The sequence below is a fragment of the Nicotiana tabacum genome, chromosome 7 (assembly GCF_000715075.1).
Source record: "Nicotiana tabacum cultivar K326 chromosome 7, ASM71507v2, whole genome shotgun sequence".
Taxonomy (NCBI): Eukaryota; Viridiplantae; Streptophyta; class Magnoliopsida; order Solanales; family Solanaceae; genus Nicotiana; species Nicotiana tabacum.
The window spans coordinates 131,924,979-131,942,540 of NC_134086.1; the positions used below are offsets into that span (position 1 = coordinate 131,924,979).

At 37.1% G+C, this 17,562-nt stretch overlaps 1 protein-coding gene across 1 annotated transcript; it reads right to left on the reverse strand.

Annotated features, from left to right (window-relative positions):
- Positions 1–591: 591 nt before the first annotated feature.
- LOC107761658 (acyl-CoA-binding domain-containing protein 4) lies at positions 592–11,714 on the reverse strand. Its single transcript, XM_016579903.2, has 18 exons — positions 11,287–11,714; positions 10,829–10,899; positions 9,956–10,019; positions 9,806–9,877; positions 9,423–9,617; positions 9,269–9,346; positions 8,876–8,974; positions 8,606–8,675; positions 7,755–7,816; positions 7,074–7,213; positions 6,552–6,678; positions 6,342–6,456; positions 5,172–5,260; positions 4,286–4,369; positions 3,935–4,123; positions 2,487–2,642; positions 1,751–1,810; positions 592–1,080 (listed from the first exon to the last, which is right to left on the reverse strand). Exons 1-18 carry the CDS (start codon positions 11,449–11,451, stop codon positions 898–900), a joined length of 2,019 nt encoding a protein of 672 aa, XP_016435389.1. The 5' UTR covers positions 11,452–11,714; the 3' UTR covers positions 592–897.
- Positions 11,715–17,562: the final 5,848 nt, after the last annotated feature.

Below are 17,562 nucleotides of genomic sequence, written 5' to 3' on the forward strand. Positions count from 1 at the left end.
TATAAGGCAATGCCCAATCCGGGGGGTCAAATTTTTGGAAGTAAAACACGGCTTAAAAGGGCATTTTACATATTTGAATTATTGTTATGTCAGTTAAGCGCAGAAGAATTATTGGTGGACCCACAAAATATGTAAAACGCAGTTTATTACCGCATTTTATATAAAACGTGGTGTGTTAGAACATTTTATATAAAACGCGATTATGAATCGCGTTTTACCTTAACGGTTCAAACGGCGTTTTACATAGAAATGTAACTTTTTTTTTAACACTTAAAAAAGTATTTTGAGTTCAAAAGAACCACATTTAGGTTTCGGACTCTAGCCAGCATCTGCTTAATAGCTGACGATTTTACACGTAGTATGACGTCTCATCCTTTCCCTTCACAATGTCTGTCGATTTTCAAGGTTGAACAGGAAAAAACTAACGCTGCTTCCTTTTCGAGGAGGAGACAACTAAGACACAATCGAATATAACCATAGGGTAAAAAAGGATTACACTTCACTCTTTGAATAATTGCACTTGCACTCTTTTCCAGGACACTACAGTGAAGACGAAATACATTACAAAATCCGTAAATACTTGAAAGCCCATAACAAGTTATTCTCTTCTTTGTCACCCATTAATCTCTCTGAAACTGGAAGTTTTGATAAAAATTCGACCAAAAAATAAGTAGCACTCACAGCCACTCATAATTATACAACAAAAATCCCGCGTGCCCTGATACAAAGACACTATCCCTCCACCCTAAAAGAATTTCGACTCTTATATTATTCTATCAATGAAAAGAACAGCTAACGAAAAAAAATATGTCAATAACAAATTTATCAATTAAAAACCTTTTTTCTTGGGGATAAAGTAAGGTAAAAATCTGGTTTGCTATCATCAAAGTTATTGCATCAAGCATCATCTTGTTGATCAGGAGGAGTTCCAGCAATCCATCCCCATACCCCACCAGAGCTCTGCCTTCGCTTCTCATTCAAGGCTTGCTCTGAAGCTGCTTTTTGTCGCTGGAGTAGCTCAAGTTCTTTCTTTAAGCTTTCCAGAGACTGTAGCTTTTGTTTTAGCTCCGCAACATCAACCTGTTGAATAGCTTGCACTCAGTTCCTTTCCACCTTAGTTAAGAAAGATAAACCACAATCCTTGTTTTCAAGAAAATATGACTTAACTGAGCTCTTGACATGCTCAGTTACTACTGTCTTACTCCAAGGTTCTAACTCTGAAATATGCATGTATCGTGTGTGTGTGTGTAAAAGTGCAGACGCATGCGAAGAACATATGGTGAATCTCCATATTTTAGTTATAATATGATACAAGTTTCTAATATTTCGCAGCCATTGTATTCTCCAGTATATGTGAGAGTTGGGGACATGGGGAGCTATTAACATCTCTCATCAGCATTACTGCCAAAAAGGAATGCAAGTACTGAATCAGAAGGGGTAGCCAAATGCTGCGTCAACATGCCGAAGGAAGATAACAATCACTTGTGACTACATAACGAAATACTTAAAAGGTCACTTCACAACATCTCTATAAGAATGCAGAAGTTTAGGGGGGGAAATTCAAAAAACACTACAAATGAAAAAGGCCAACTGCAACACTTCTAAACTGATAAAATTAGATGTTTCCAGTCAAATTATGCAATCATTAACCTCAGGACAACACTTGTATTTCCAGATCAGATATTTAAAAAGAACAAAAAAAGATATACAAAAATCCTTACATGCTATTAGTAATTTAACTATTCCATACCTCTAGTTTAAAACATCTTGATTGGTCAGCAGCAAGTTGACCACGTACAGATTGAAGCTCCTGCATAAATTATGAGAATCAAAATTGAAAGGTTACTGTTGGATCCTGCCCAGTGATGGGCCTATTGTTGGAAAGCAAATTAAGAACCTCTACATGAAGGAGAAAGAAATATCGCACATGAAAACAAATAATAAAAGGTGGAATAAACACATGCATAATGCCAAAATATATCTTTTTCGCTCGCCAAAAGTTTTGCTTGACATCACTTCCTCTGCACATTAGTCAAAATTGCTTTTATTATTACCAAGAGACAGACTAAAAGATTGGAGAGTACAATCTCTCGCTCAGGGAAAAAGTTGGATATTAGAGATTGCATTTAATGTAGATACACAAGGGACTGCAATGAGGAATAGAAGACAGCCAGGTGAAATATAAATGGGTGCTTCGGAAGAATATTTGAAAATCATGAGTTCCAGAAAACCTCATTTGTTAAGCAAAAGGGAACCATAAATGACAGAGTGACCTCTTAACTCGCAAAGCATCATTGAAGCCCAAAAGATACAAATAAAAATCTATCCATCTATAGTAGAAAGAAATTAATATCGATTAGTAGTTAGAACTAAACCAAGACGAACAATGTTAAGCCATGAATCCATCAAATAAACAGAAGCAAAAACTGAAATAAGCTTTTGCTTATACTTCTAAAATATAGCTATCAATCTGAAGGAGTGGTTACCTTATAAAGGTCTGTGTTGCGAGCCTCAGCATCAGTCAAGTCTTGCTTCAGCTGAAGCGTCTGCAACTTCTCTTTGCTGAGAGATGACTCTAATTCTTCCTTCTCAGCTTTGAGGGCAGCTAAAAGCCGTTCACTAGTTTCTTCAACTTTGCTCACCTGCATGATGAGACGTGAGATCAAATCCCAGGGGAAAGACAAGGAAACAATTCATACTCATTGACTATAAAGCAACATTTACTTAGAATTTGTATGTCATAAGGTTTCTGTTATTTTTATCAAGCTGTATGTCATAAACGTAAGGCTGTCAAATTTGGCCCAAGCCCAAATGACCCGCCCATTTATTGAACTCAGCTCATCTTGACCCAACACATCTCAACCCATTTAAAGTTTGGTTGATTTTTAGCCCAAATTGATCTATGAGTAACTTTGCCAAAATATCTTAGAAATAAATTTTTTTGTTTGATATGTTATACATGACCATAACAAAAGGAAAAAAGTCTTATTTAGTAATTATATAATTCATAAGAAAACAACACATATTAATTAAAGCTTGGTAAGAGTTGGGCGGGTTGGGCTATGACCCAAATGTTAGCCTATCTTCACCTAGTCCATCTCAACCCAAGTAATTTTTGGGAGGATCCGCCCATTTATAGACTCGGCCCATTTTGACCAGCCCAAAATCGGCCCAACCCGCCTATTTGACACCCCGATCATAAAGTTATATCAAATAACCACAAAGGCAACACTTTATTTTTCCTCACAATCAGTTGTCATGCGCATATAAATAAATATAGCAGAACTATATTCTTCAATTTTCTTCTCTGCAGGATGCAAGAAAAAGAAATTTGGGACTGTTAAGATTGATCAAATAGAGGAAAAAGAAGAAACTAGACGAGGGGGACCAAACTTATGTTACCAAGAACTGAAATAACCCAGACATGCAACTACTAATAGATAGTACATATAAAAGTTCTCATGGCCACAAGTGTCTTGATTGTTTTGTAATTAGCTTAATCACATATAGACAAACAGACTGACACATGCATATGTACTTAAAAAACTCATCAGTGTGCTAGACTTGGACTTCATCGCCCTAGCTACATATCCACAATGTTACAATCAAATTTATAGTCATTGCATTCTAATTAAGCAAGAGTAATTATGATGGGCTAGATCGATCTTTGAACGGATTCAATCAATCAGAGTTGAGCACTTAGTCTGAATTCATTACTTGAAAATCTACCTTTCACCTACTAGATTCTAGCATGCACATTTATTTTCTAATCCGAGGACATATCTTGTCAGGATTTCAGAGTCCAGCTTTATAAACTAATATACCTAGTCCTAAAGAAAGATGATTTCAAAGCTAAACTGAAGTTTTTTCCTGAAGCAAAGCAACCGAAATTCACGTGCATATGCAGGATAACATATTTGATATATCATAATACCATTGGCTCGGATTCAATGTTGTCCACCGAAATTTCCCTAATATTTCCTTCTTGCCCTGTTACAGTCTCTGACTCCAAATCCCTTGTGGCATGAGTAGCATTTTGTACTGCTGAAACACTATCAGGTACAGGAGTCTCCATCATCTTAGATTGCAAAGTTGATTTGTGGCTCGGTTTCAGCACATTGACCTTAAAAAGAGTAAGTAATCCACAAAGAAAGAAAATTAAGTAGAGTAGAGAAATCAACCACCCACTAGCCACCATATAAGGTCCGTCCAACCTGTGAGTGGAAAAGCGGACAGAAAAGGTTTATCTGTACGGGAAGAAAGGGAGAAGCATTAGCAACCTCACCTCATTACTATACCGCCCATTATATCCCCCAAAAGAAACTAGGATATCTTCACTGTTATATGAACATAACACCAAGCTCAAGCCCTGTTGACAAGAAAATTTAAATGGCAAGTCAATTAGATTTATATAATTCAGATATACATGCTCTCAAACTTTGCACATGCTTCAACACTAACATGCTGTTATTTATTAATGGTGAGTTCATATGATCCCAAGTGTGTCAAAATACATTTCAGTCCCATGTGTTAAGAGGCCATAGAGCAATCAAGAACACTGAAATAGTCTTGCTCTAATTCATCAAGAGTTCAAACAAATTTCAGCCTCGTTTCAATGTGGTATGCATCCTTAGTGAATGGATTATTTAGATTCAGAATTGTACCATGGAACCATGCCATTTAGCCATTTAGCCATTTAGGTGTGACCTGCTAACATTAATGAGGATTAAGCTATCATGACACCATGGTCAATAAGGATTTTAGTCAAACTTATCCCACCATCTACAGAATGTTTATCAGGGGTGAAGGGGATCATACAAACTAAGTGCTCATGGATTATGATAGATAATCTTCTGCAAGTCAGACTTCAGTGCTTCATTCACATTGATATATATCACATATTTGATCAGAGTGTTGATCACACCTCGAGAACAGAAACTTACTCCAACATTGAGGAGGTGTAAGAATTGAATGACAAAAGGCTACACATCAGCATATCATATTGCAGACACGAAGCTAAAATTAGGATGGTCCAATCAAGATGGCTTCTAGTTTATCATCAGTATAATCGAACAAGTGAAAACTTTGTAACCTAACCAGATGCTTAATTGTTGAAAAAATAAACTTGTTCGTTGTTTAAAAAACAAAACAACATGCAGAACATTAAATACCTCACTAGCAAGGGGAACACGCCCTTGAACAGTTGTTACAATGGACCAACCCAGTGTAGACATGTTGAGGACAACAGTTTCGGAGACCCCTGCAATAAGTGTAAGAGTGCCAAAATAGCATAAACACGTGATGGCTGGCTTGGCTCACAAAAAATAACCATTTTGAAGCAACATTAAGGTGATCACAGAAATGACACCATCATGAAATAGCTACGCATATCTAATCTGGATAGCATAGTCTTCTCTAGGTTAGAGTACGGAACCACTCATTTCTTTGATAGATTCACCACCAATCAGCACCCAGATATTCAAATGAGTTCATTTAGTCTCTCTCATGCAAAGACCAAACTACTTTCTATATAAACCAAGCAGAGAAACCAAAAAAGTCATCCTGAATCTGATCTGTTACCTTTGATAGCATTACAAATGCCCTAATTCTGCCATAAATCAAGTCTATAAGAGACATTTATGTTTTGAAAACTAGAAATCCCTTCCTCCTCCGACATGGCATTACATTGTCAAAAGGGGTTGCAAATAACCAGTTCTGCCTTTCCCTCCACGGAGAGAAATTATAGAGTGGAAGAACCACACAAAAAAAAAAACAGATGTGAATTAAAATGGGGAACAAAGTTGAAAAAATTATTTTAACATGGAAATTAAACAAGGATTTGAACCACCAGAATGTCATTCTCCCAATGCAGGCTAATTCGCACCGTCAGAAGTACATTGCAACAGTATAGACAAAATAATTGCTAAGAAGGATTCGTGAATATTAAAATGATCTGAAACTACCCAAACACCCTCTTCCACCCCCTAAGAAAAGAAGGAACTTAACTCATTGACCAATTATTGTTTTACTCAGTGATCAAAAGAGACACTGTTTTACTCCAATCGTTCTTATAAGATTAGGGCCTTCAAATTAGGTTCACAAGCTTGTATTGATTAAATCAAGGCATAGAATGAGAATTAAAGCTGATCTTTTACAATTCAAAAAAATTAAATAAGACCTGGAAGGTAAGCGTGTCAACGATAATTCAGTTTTGGACTTAAATTTGTAACTTGTATCATCAGCACTCATTGAAGGAATGGAAAAAGAGCTCCTAAAATAAACAGCACTTGGAAGTTAAACTGTCATGATCTCATACACAGTCTTGGAGGACGAAAGCATACCACTCTTATTGTTGCCTCCACCAGTAATAAACCAATTCTCTCCAACTGTCACACCAGCATGGCCAGCACGTGGACTTGGTATTTCACCCTGTTGGGTAGGCCTTGACCATTCCATCTACAAATTAGAATAAATCAAAATTACCAGTTATACATAAAAAAATCTCACTTGAGCATTTTTGCAACAGCTAGAAACTGAATGCATTGTCTCACAGTTTGTAAATCAAGGACATGAAGATCATTGAAGCAAGTAGCATGTGAGCCTCCGCCAAAAATAAGAAGGTAGCGCTCAGCATGTACTGCAGCAGCATGATCAGACCTTGGAGAAGGAGGCACTCCCCTACCAAAAGAAAAGAGCAATGTAAATGAACATGGATTTTACGTAACTTAAATTGGTAAGACCACTTGGATATTGCGCGTTGATAAAAGTATATTGCCACTAAGCACTAGAGGAGAGAAGCACTCAAGGAGAGGACATTAAGAATATTATATACATATTCTCAAAAATATTATATACATGTTAAAAATTATAAACTATCAAACTTTTGACACCGGGAGATGGCATCTATGAAGATTAGAAGCAAGCTAGGCTGACAATATGTTCTTTTCTGAGACGCATAAACTTATAACAAAGACACATAACACAGATGGAGACCAAATGGTTTGTCCTTCAACAGGCAAGAAACAAAGTATAAAGGAAAATAAAGATGCTTAAATTTCCTGAAAGCATCTTACAATGTGCCCATTTCATCCCAGGTCATGGTTTCTAAGTCTAGAATGTGAAGATCGTTCAAGAGAGATCGATTTGCATCTTGTCCACCAAATATGACTAAGCTTGTCCCAGCAAGGGTAACTGAATGACCTCCACGAGATAACTGCATGAGAAAATGTGAACTAATTTTAGTCAAACAAGAAGCACAAACTAGGTACTTGATAACTCTTTCATTTATACTTGAGTTGGAAATGGATAAAAGCATAGATGATCCATGACATATTTGAGGTACGCTATGTCTAGTTGGGGAGAGGTGGGAGGAATAAGTGAATGTGGAAGCTAAGAGTTATTTTTCTTGTTTGATAAAAGGAAGTAAAAGTGAACTAAAATGGGAGTAGAAGTGGAGGTGTGTCCCTAAGTTCTCCCATCCTTCCAAACAAAAGGAAGCGTGTACTTCCTTTCCAACCACACCAAACAGTGAACCAAATCATCAATACTTCAATTTTCATCCGAAAAGTAAAGTAGTTAAGTTCTCTCTCCTTAACTCCCCCCCCCCCAAACCACCAAATAGAACCGCACATACTATTAAGTTTCATGCTGTGGAAAATATGAAAAAATTACACAAGAAAAGAATCAGAGGAAGGGATGCCATAAAATTTGAAGCCACTTAAAGGGAAACAGTATCGTGACATAAACAAATATACCGGCGGCTTTCCATAAGTCTTCAAGGTTGACCAAGTACGCGCTGGCAGATCAAACACCTTCACTGGCAAATGAATGGAACATCGCATTAAGCAGCAAAACAAATATTCAAGTGCAAAAGATTCTAGAAAAATGTCTATATGTTGACAGCAATACTTCTCTAATTACCACCCCCAATTTGTTATCAAGATAGTCATTAAGCAAGATTACCAACAAACACCAAGAAGATACAACTCCTAGCCAAATATGTGAGCTCTTAAATGATATACTGTCAGCTTACATGATAGGAAGATACCTCTAAAGTGGAAGCAAGTTCCATAGGACAAGTGTGAAAGCAATGTTAGAGCACAATGAATGTTGCACCTTATCAGGATGAGTGCCATAAAAAAGTGAACGGTAAAATTGACGTGAAGCTGTCATTCTTTTGGGACAACTAAACAGAAAATTGTGTCAAATAAAATGGGACAGAGGGAGTAACTTGAACTGAATAAGAAACTTAAAAGTGCACTTTTTCATCTAACCTAAAATTAATTTGGTTTGTGAGCTTCACTTAGATGTCTTTTACTTCATCTATTTCACTTAATTATAGATTTTTTTGGATTACTTTGTTCATGTAATTGTCTTTTCTGATTATATCTTTTCTAGCATTACAGATATAATATTTTACGTTTTCCTTCATTGCGCCTTTCTTTACTAAAGCACACTTTAATTGTTCTTTGAACTTAAAGCCCCAGCAGACCTAGGGTGCTTTCTCGCACATTCTGCCTTTGACAACACTCTACTAAATCCCATCTTACACTGCTCTTCTACAAATTCAAAGTAAATGGAATCAAGCTTAACAATATGAACAAACCTTGCATAGTTTCAGCAGGATCTTTTGTATGTCCACCAACAGAAATGAGCTTATTTCCTTCCCATGGTATCTATAAAATACAACAGAAAAACTCAAATTGAAAAAGAAAAAAAAGGAATACATGCACGCACCCACAGAGAGAGAGAGAGAGAGAGAGGGCAACTGAATGAGCTAAGAGGGATTTCAAACTCAAATGAGAGTTCAATCCTTGTGCAAATAGAGCATAAAGGGGTGTCACTACCACAGTATTAAACCAATATCTGTACTAACCAGGGAGTGGCCAGCAAAGGGAGCTACTTGCACTTGAGAAGCTTCGCCAGCTGTTTTAACCTCTACTTTAGACCATGTCCAACTTCTCAAGTCCAAAGCCTGCAATGACCCTCACTCCTTATCAGACACATTGAACACCAAGATACCAAAGAAGAATAGTTACAACTTTCTCAGGGATTTCTTTTTTCTTTTAAGTAAAGGGTAACGACAAAATCACAGAAAAGAACGAGATGTTTGTATTAAGCCTAATAACTAGCTGTCGAGCACAACCACCAATAAAGGGTAGCCAGAGTATAAAAGATCTGCTCATTCATGAACTAATAATTAAGAAATCATTGATGATCTTCTAGAAATATCAAAGACCATCTTATGCAGATCACCCAGATCACCCACCTGGAGATCGCTAAGGTAACGTCCATTGTGATTCCCTCCAAATATATACATCTTATCATCAATAACGGCTGCTCCATGCTGTAAAAGTAGATTGAAACTATTTGAGAAAATGAAAATTTTAAAAAATAAAAAGAAGGAAATGCAGAACTGAAACCTCGTATCGAGCTTTTGGCCGTGGACCAGATATAGGAGGTGCAACCCATTGGTCATACACACCAACTGTACCAAAGCCTTCTGATACAACATCTTTATCCTGAGGTTCTGACAGGTTCCCATTTTCAGCAGGAATAGTTTTTGTCTCAAGAAGAACAATTCCATTTTCGGTAACCGGCTCAGCTATTGTATCATTCTGAACCAAAGAGGAATAGGGACATCAAATAAAAAGAAAAATTCTGTACCTATTCTCTACCTCCTGGGTACAGTCAATAAAATAAGTTTACTAATCAGAAAAAGAAAAATTGAAGCAGGAAACAATGAGAAAATGGATGCAGTTGAAGAAGCAAGAACAAAGAATCATATAAACTAATACACACTCACATTCTTTTCCACCTGAACTGCAGGTTCTGAAACAAAATTTGAGGCCCGTGAATACCATCCTGGATCTTCTTCCTACCATAACGATTAAAGAGTTTACTTCATACTCCCAAATTATCAAGAGTGGATAAAATTGATTAGCTCTACACAAACCTCCAATATTTTCACAAAAAGACGCATTGCCTCTGTGGAAGCCATGTTTCCAAGACCATTCCAGCTTCACAAATACGAAACATCTTAGTACACATATTCAAGCCTCATTACAGTATATGGAATACTTCGTACTAGTACGGTAGAAAAGAACTAATCTACACAGGCCTCTAAGGCCATATGTACAATAGAAAGAAGAGGAGGAGAGAATGGGAGAAGGAGAGACCAACCAATCAAAATTATCACTCCATATTGGAAACATCTCCAATTAACTGCCAGCTAACTAGCTACTGCAGCAGGAGAAATATAAAACCCAGCATAGAATAATACAACATTTTGTTGCTTGCATAAGGAAATATAATCGATGCGTTATTCATTGCAGCGTTTGGTTGGCGGTATCAAATAATACCCACATTAAGTTATTTGGGAACCTATGAATAAGTTTATGCGGGATAGAATGCTCAATAAGAATACATGTATTAGCAATGCTGAGATTAGAATATTTAAAGATAAAACTGTCCTAGAAAGTAATTCTTGTATAACAATAAATCCCTTTCCTATTAATCACCGCATAACAAACTATTCATTATTAATCACCACATAAATAATATCAGCATTATAATCCCAACAAACTAGTATGTGAACCAAATGAATGCTAATAGTAATAATGTATTGGTTAGCAGTCAGTTTGCATACACGTCTTCTCGGGATTAATTAGAACATTAAACTATAGGTTTTACAAAAACATAAAGAACAACAAGCATCTGTGCATATCCCGTTGCATTAACAAGTAAAGGAAAAGGTAACTAGTAAACAACCTAGATAACAAGATCAAGTTCAGGTAATATGCCAATCATAGAGTTGATTGAAACAAACCTCGTCCATTTGCTTTGTTCTACTGGACTCCAACTTCTAGGCTTACGAATCTTACAAGGTCCTACAGTTGCCTGAACCAAGTAGAAAAAAAAAAAAAAAAAACTTACACAGAGAGCCAGAGCTTTCACAAATCCAAGAATAAGTATACAATGTATAAGCAACACAACGAAAAATTACATGCAACACGCCTTCAATTTTATAGTCAATGCATATAATTCGATGTGATTCCGACATGAACCCTCTAGATCTACGAGAATTTGAACCAAAACAGTTTGCAAAACAGGCTTTCCAATTAAATTATCACAATTAAACGCTTCATAAAGTTAATAATAAAGCTAAGACACTGTAATTCACATAATGCAGCACTAGATCAAGCCATTGAAAGAACTCGAAGTACACAAATGAAATTCCGTGTAGAACAGAAGAGGCAAATGAAACCGACAGAAAATGTGAAGGACCTGTTGATAGAGGGCATAAAGTAGAAGAACACCGTCGTTGGAGAACTTGGAGCTGACACCTTTAGTAGAGGAATCGGGAGATCCATCAAAACCAGCATAGGCTGCCGCTGCATAGAATCGCTCCGGATACGCGAGGCCAGAGCTTACCCTCGCCATCGCCGCCATTTCACTTCTCTCTCTCACTCCTCTGAAATTTTTGTGCTTTTCTTCGGATCACAATTTCAGATCCTGATCAATGAATTGTACAAGAAGGTGAAATTGGAGTAATGGTTCTAATTTCTTTTTTCTTCTTTTTCCTTTTTTGGTTTACCGTTTATATATCACTTATTATCAGAAGATTCAAGGAGTGATTTGAATTGAAATTTGACAGAATTCTATGGAGAACGTTGCAGTGTCGTACTTTTTGGTTTGGGAATTGTACCCTCCCTGACGGTTGCGATACGCTAGCTGAGGTTATTATAGACAACCTGCACCTAATCGAAAATCCAAACAAACAAGACGACAACAACAACAACAACAACAACAACAACCCAGTGTAATCCCACTAGTGAAGTCTGGGGAGGATAGTGTGTATGCAGATCTTACCCCTACCCGGAGGAGTAAAAAGGCTGTTTCCGAAAGACCCTCGGCTCAATAAGACAAAAGGACAAAAGAACAAAAGGAAACAATTAGTAACACCACAGAACAATACGAAAGAAATACATATATATATATGGAAAAATAAGAACAACATGAAATCAAGAGGCATGATACCAAGCAAAAGCAAAATAGTATCCTTACCAAACTAGTCCCCCAAAGTTATGACATAAGACGATACTCAGCTACCTCCTAGCCTACAACCTAGGGCTGTGCATTTGGATCGGATATCCGAAATCTGATCCGATCCACTCTATTTTGGATTTTCGAATTTCAAATTTCGGATTTTCGGATTGGATACGGATTGTGTTTTATGAAATTTCGGATTTTCGGATTGGATTCGGATTGGTATGATTTTAATCCGATCCGATCCGATATCCGAAATTATATGTACCTATATAAATACACACTAAAATTTTAGGGTTATGCTTATTCATTTTTCACACACCCCCTCACTCACTTAGATTTTTCCGCCTCTCTTGCACCTCTCTTCTCTTCAGTGAAGACTAAAAGAGTCTCAATGACTCAAACTTCCGATTTTACTTTGATTTTATGTCTCTTTCTTCCGCCTCTCTTCTCTTCTCTTCTGTCTTTTATGTCTATTTCATGTTCTATTCTTCAACTTTTGATTTTATTTTGATTTTTTTGTTTGTTTTGATAGATGAAAGATGAGATAGAGACACCGAATGAACTTTAAATTGTTGAAAATTTTCGTGACAATCTGATCCGACAATCCAAAAAATTATCCGATCCAAAGTTTAAAATCCGATCCAATCCAATGTTAATTCGGATCGGATTCGGATTGCCCTTTTCAGAATTCGAAATTCGAAATCCGAATCCGAAATATGCTAAATCCGATCCAATCCGATCCGTGCACAGCCCTACTATAACCTTAATACTCGACCTCCACATATTCCTATCAAGTGTCATGTCCTCGAAAATCTGAGGCATCGCCATATCCTGCCCAATCACCTCCCCCCAATACTTCTTAGGCCGCCCTCTACCTCTTCTCGAGCCCTCCACAACCAGCCGTTCACACCTCCTTACCGGAGCATCTGGGCTTCTCCTCTGAACGTGCCCGAACCACCTGAGCCTTGTTTCCCGCATCTTGTCATCAATGGGAGCCACGCACACCTTCTCTCGAATATCATCATTCATAATCTTATCCATCCTACTGTGCTCGCACATCCACCTCAACATCCTCATTTCTGCTACCTTCATCTTCTGGATATGTGATTTCTTAACCGGCCAACACTCAACCCCATACATCATGGCCGGCCTAACCACCGCTTTATAGAACTTACCTTTGAGTGTCAGTGACACTCTTTTGTCACACAATACTCCAGATGCTAACCTCCACTTCATCCATCCTACCCCGATACGGTGCGTAACATCCTCGTCGATCTCCACTCCCCTCTGGATAACCGACCCAAGGTACTTGAAGCTGTCTCTACTTTGGATGACCTGCGATTCAAGCCTCACATCCACGCCCACTTCCCTCTGCTCAGCGCTGAACTTACACTCCAGGTATTCCGTCTTTGTCCTGCTAAACTTGAAACCCTTAGATTCAAGAGCTTGTCTCCAAACCTGCAGCTTCTCGTTAACACCGGTTCGCGTCTCATCAATTAGAACTATGTCATCCGCGAATAGCATGCATCATGGCACATCCCCTTGAATGTGGTGTGTTAACGCATCCATCACCAGGGCGAATAGGAACGGACTGAGCGCAGAACCTTGGTGTAACTCCATAATAACCGGAAAATCCTCAGAGTCGCCTCCCACTGTCCTAACCCGAGTCTTTGCCCCATCATACATGTCCTTAATCGTCATAATGAAGGGAACCAACACGCCTTTTGCCTTCAAGCTTCTCTAGAGAACTTCTCTATGAACCTTGTCATACGCTTTTTCTAGGTCAATAAACACCATGTGCAGATCTTTCTTCTTATCTCTATACTGTTCAACCAACCTCCTAACAAGGTGTATAGCTTCTGTAGTAGAACGACCCGGCATGAAACCAAATTGGTTGTCGGAGACGGATACCGTCATCCTCAACCTTGCTTCCACTACCCTTTCCCATACTTTCATAGTATGACTTAGTAATTTGATACCCCTATAATTGCTACAGCTTTGGATATCACCTTTGTTCTTATACAGTGGGACCACCATACTCCACCTCCACTCATCTGGCATCCTTTTCGCCTTAAAAATAACATTCAACAACCCAGTCAACCACTCCAAACCTGTTTTCCCCACACACTTCCAAAATTCCACCGGAATCTCGTCAGGCCCGGTCGCTTTGCCCCTACTCATTTTACTCATAGCTCCCACGACCTCCTCAACCTTGATGGGCCTGCAGTACCCAGAGTCAGTGTGACTCTCGGAATGCTCCAATTCACCAAGCACAATATCCCGATCCCCTACTTCATTGAGAAGTGTTTGGAAGTAAGTCTGCCATCTCCTCTTAATCTGGGAATCTTCCATCAATACTATATCATCGTCGTCCTTAATGCATCTCACTCGGTCTAAATCTCGAGCTCTCCTCTCTCTCAGCCTGGCCAGCCTAAATAACTTATTCTCCCCTCCTTTCTCCCCTAGTTCCTCGTACATACGACTATAAGCCGCAGTCTTAGCCTCTGTAACCGCCAGCTTCGCTTCCTTCCTAGCTACCTTATACCTCTCCATGCACGCTCGCCTCTCCCCCTCACCTATGCTCCCCACTAACTTTCGGTACGCCTCCTTTTTCGCTTTCACTTTACCTTGTACCACTTCATTCCACCACCAGTCTCCTTTGTGCCTGCCGGAGACGCCTGTTGAGACCCCTAACACCTCTCTCGCAGCTGTCGTTGACCACATAGAGTTCGCGTCACCACTGCTCCTCCAGGCTCCCATAACCGACAACCGCCCTTCCAACTCTTGAGCTTTGTCCTTAGTTAAGGCTCCCCACCTGATTCTCGGACTTCCTCGAGCAGACATTTTCCTCCTCTTCACCATAGTACCAACGTCCATCACCAAGAGCCTAAAATCCAAACAAACTGATTAGATAAATAATTTGTTTTTTTATTTTACTTTGGTTTAATAAGTACTTATTAAACTTTAAAAATTGTTAACAGTATTTGATTTGGTTTCATGTTAAGCGAAAAGTATCGGACGAGAATGAGCCAAAACTGAGAAAATATTTGTAACCATTTATAATTAGTTTTAATATATATTTAGAAAGGAAAAATTACGCTCAAATACAATTGATACCATGATGCTACCAAAATTGGCCCATATTTTTAAATGCTACCAAAACTAACCCACATTGTGTATGATATGTAAAAATTATTTCACCCTTTAGCCCTAGTTGCTAACCAGGAAAAACAAATGATTAAAAGACTTTCCCTCTTTTCCCTCGTCTTCTTCGCTGCCTCCTCACTCTTTCCATCATCTTCTCCACCAGAACCCCTTCCCTTTTCACCGTCTTCCATTACTCTCTGTTCCTATCTTTTCACAGAAAATATTTCCTTACCTATTTTCTTTTTTCCTTTGTCACACCACACAAGTTGTATCCTTTGAATTGGAATTGTAGTTTTAGATCTGAAAAAGTCATCTTCGTTGAGGCTCAAAGCTCCATGATATGGGCCATGGATGTCCCTGTGCATTAAACTCAATTGTGTGAAGAATTTTGAATGGAAATTTTCGATTCTACTAATGAGTTCTCTAAACAGTTGACTCGAATGTTTTGAATTTTTTTAATTCGAATAACATTGTGCCTTCGTGCTTCAATTTGGATGGGTGTTGATTAATAATGGTACTTTTAATTGGTGAGGCAAATTTTTGGTGTTAAAATAGAGGTGTGGTGATAAACATAAAGTGTTTTCTAGTTTAAATTTTGTATAATTGGTATTTATACACACTTATACAATATTGTAAAATTATGTTTAATTGTGTATAAATATGTATAAGTATGTATATTTGTGTCTAATGTTATATAAATATAATTTTTTTCATTGGTACAATATTGTGTGTGTATATATATTGTTAGTGTATAATTGGCTTCCACGAAAGTTTGATACTTTCTTCTCTTCTTCTTCTTGTTTTTCTTATTTTTTTTTGATATACATTATTATATATTTTATGTACAAATTTATACATTATTATACATATAATGTACATGTACAATTAAAACTAAAATTGAAATGTTTGTATTTTTTCTTACTTTTTCTCGGAAAATCTATGTATAAAATCAATTTATTTGTTTTTTTCTGCCAAATTACAAACTTGGAGCAATTTTTTTTTTAAATTTCTTTTTCTTTTTATTTTTTTATTTCTACCATTTGGAACTTGGGGAAGAAAACAAATATAAGATTTGACAAAGATCCTTCAATTACATTAATGGTTCTAAGATATATCACTATTCTCATTTTATCATCTAAACAATCTAAGTCTCCTCAAGAATTGTAGATGTTTCTACTGCTTCCTCTTCTATACAATTTCTCATTAAGAAAAGCAAATTCAAATATAAAAGCCTTACGTGTTTTCAGAAAATAAATGGCATCATTGAAGTTGATTGTTTCAATTGGAATCTGTGCGAAGCGTAGGAATTCATGAAGAAGAATAATAGCAGTAGTTGATGGTGTAAAAAAGCTTTTTTCGGACCTTAACCTTTTTATATTTGGGCTATAAATTTGTAAAGTTGTAACTGGGCTAACTAATTGCAATAGGAAAACTTTCGTTCCTATACCATATAAGAAACTATATTACCAAATATGTTCATAGTTTGCATATTACCCTTCATGCTAATAGTATTTCTATAAAATATATACAATACATTAAATAAGGAATCATTGTAGTTGTAGGATTCCTTATTTAGGTGCGCTAAAAAGGGAAATTAAATATTCTTCCAGATCTTCCACAATGCAAATCACGCACAGTAATAATTATCGTCGACTTCGTTACAAAATTTCCGTACTCTGTTTTTGCGATATACTCTGTTTCAATATTTTCTATGATTTCACAAATCAAAAACGACCAAATCTTCTACAATTCTTCTGCAACAAACGCAATTATGGCGAAAATCCCAATTATGCTACAACTGAATGAGAATTGGGATAGCTATAGGAGATTTAGAGAATTTCAGGTCGATGACATTGTAGTCGATGAGGATGCGAGTTATAGTCTATTGATTTCTACAATAGCACAACAATTAATGATTGATTCATCCGAAAAAATTATAGAAATCAAATACATTGTCAACGAGCATTGTCCTCCAATGGAAATTAAAAACGATATGGGTGTTCGTGTATACATGGAGACGAGAAAGGTAAACAAAAACTTAGGATCATATCCGCTATGTATAACTGTTCGCGATTTCAATATGGAATTGAGTATCACCAATGAGAACACAATTGCAGGTGTGTGGTGTTATTTTTTCTATGAAATTCTAGTACAATGTCAATGAACTATACTTTATCTACAAATAAACTACATATATATCAGTATGGATTACAGAATATCTACAAAACCTCTACATTTATCCTACAATAAAACTACATATAATTTGAAAAATTAATATGAAATACTGAATTTCAACCTTTCTACAAATTATCTACAAAATTTCTACAAACTGGTCATAACAGTATTTATATTTATTTTCATGCA

Coding starts and splice junctions, on each gene's coding strand:
- LOC107761658 (XM_016579903.2), bottom strand. CDS start 11,451: ATGGCGGCGATGGCGAGGGTAAGCTCTGGCCTCGCGTATCCGGAGCGA. Junction 10,900..11,286: donor TTTATGCCCTCTATCAACAG/GTCCTTCACATT, acceptor TACTTGGTTCAG/GCAACTGTAGGACCTTGTAA. Junction 6,679..7,073: donor TGGGATGAAATGGGCACATT/GTAAGATGCTTT, acceptor TTCTTTTGGTAG/GGGAGTGCCTCCTTCTCCAA.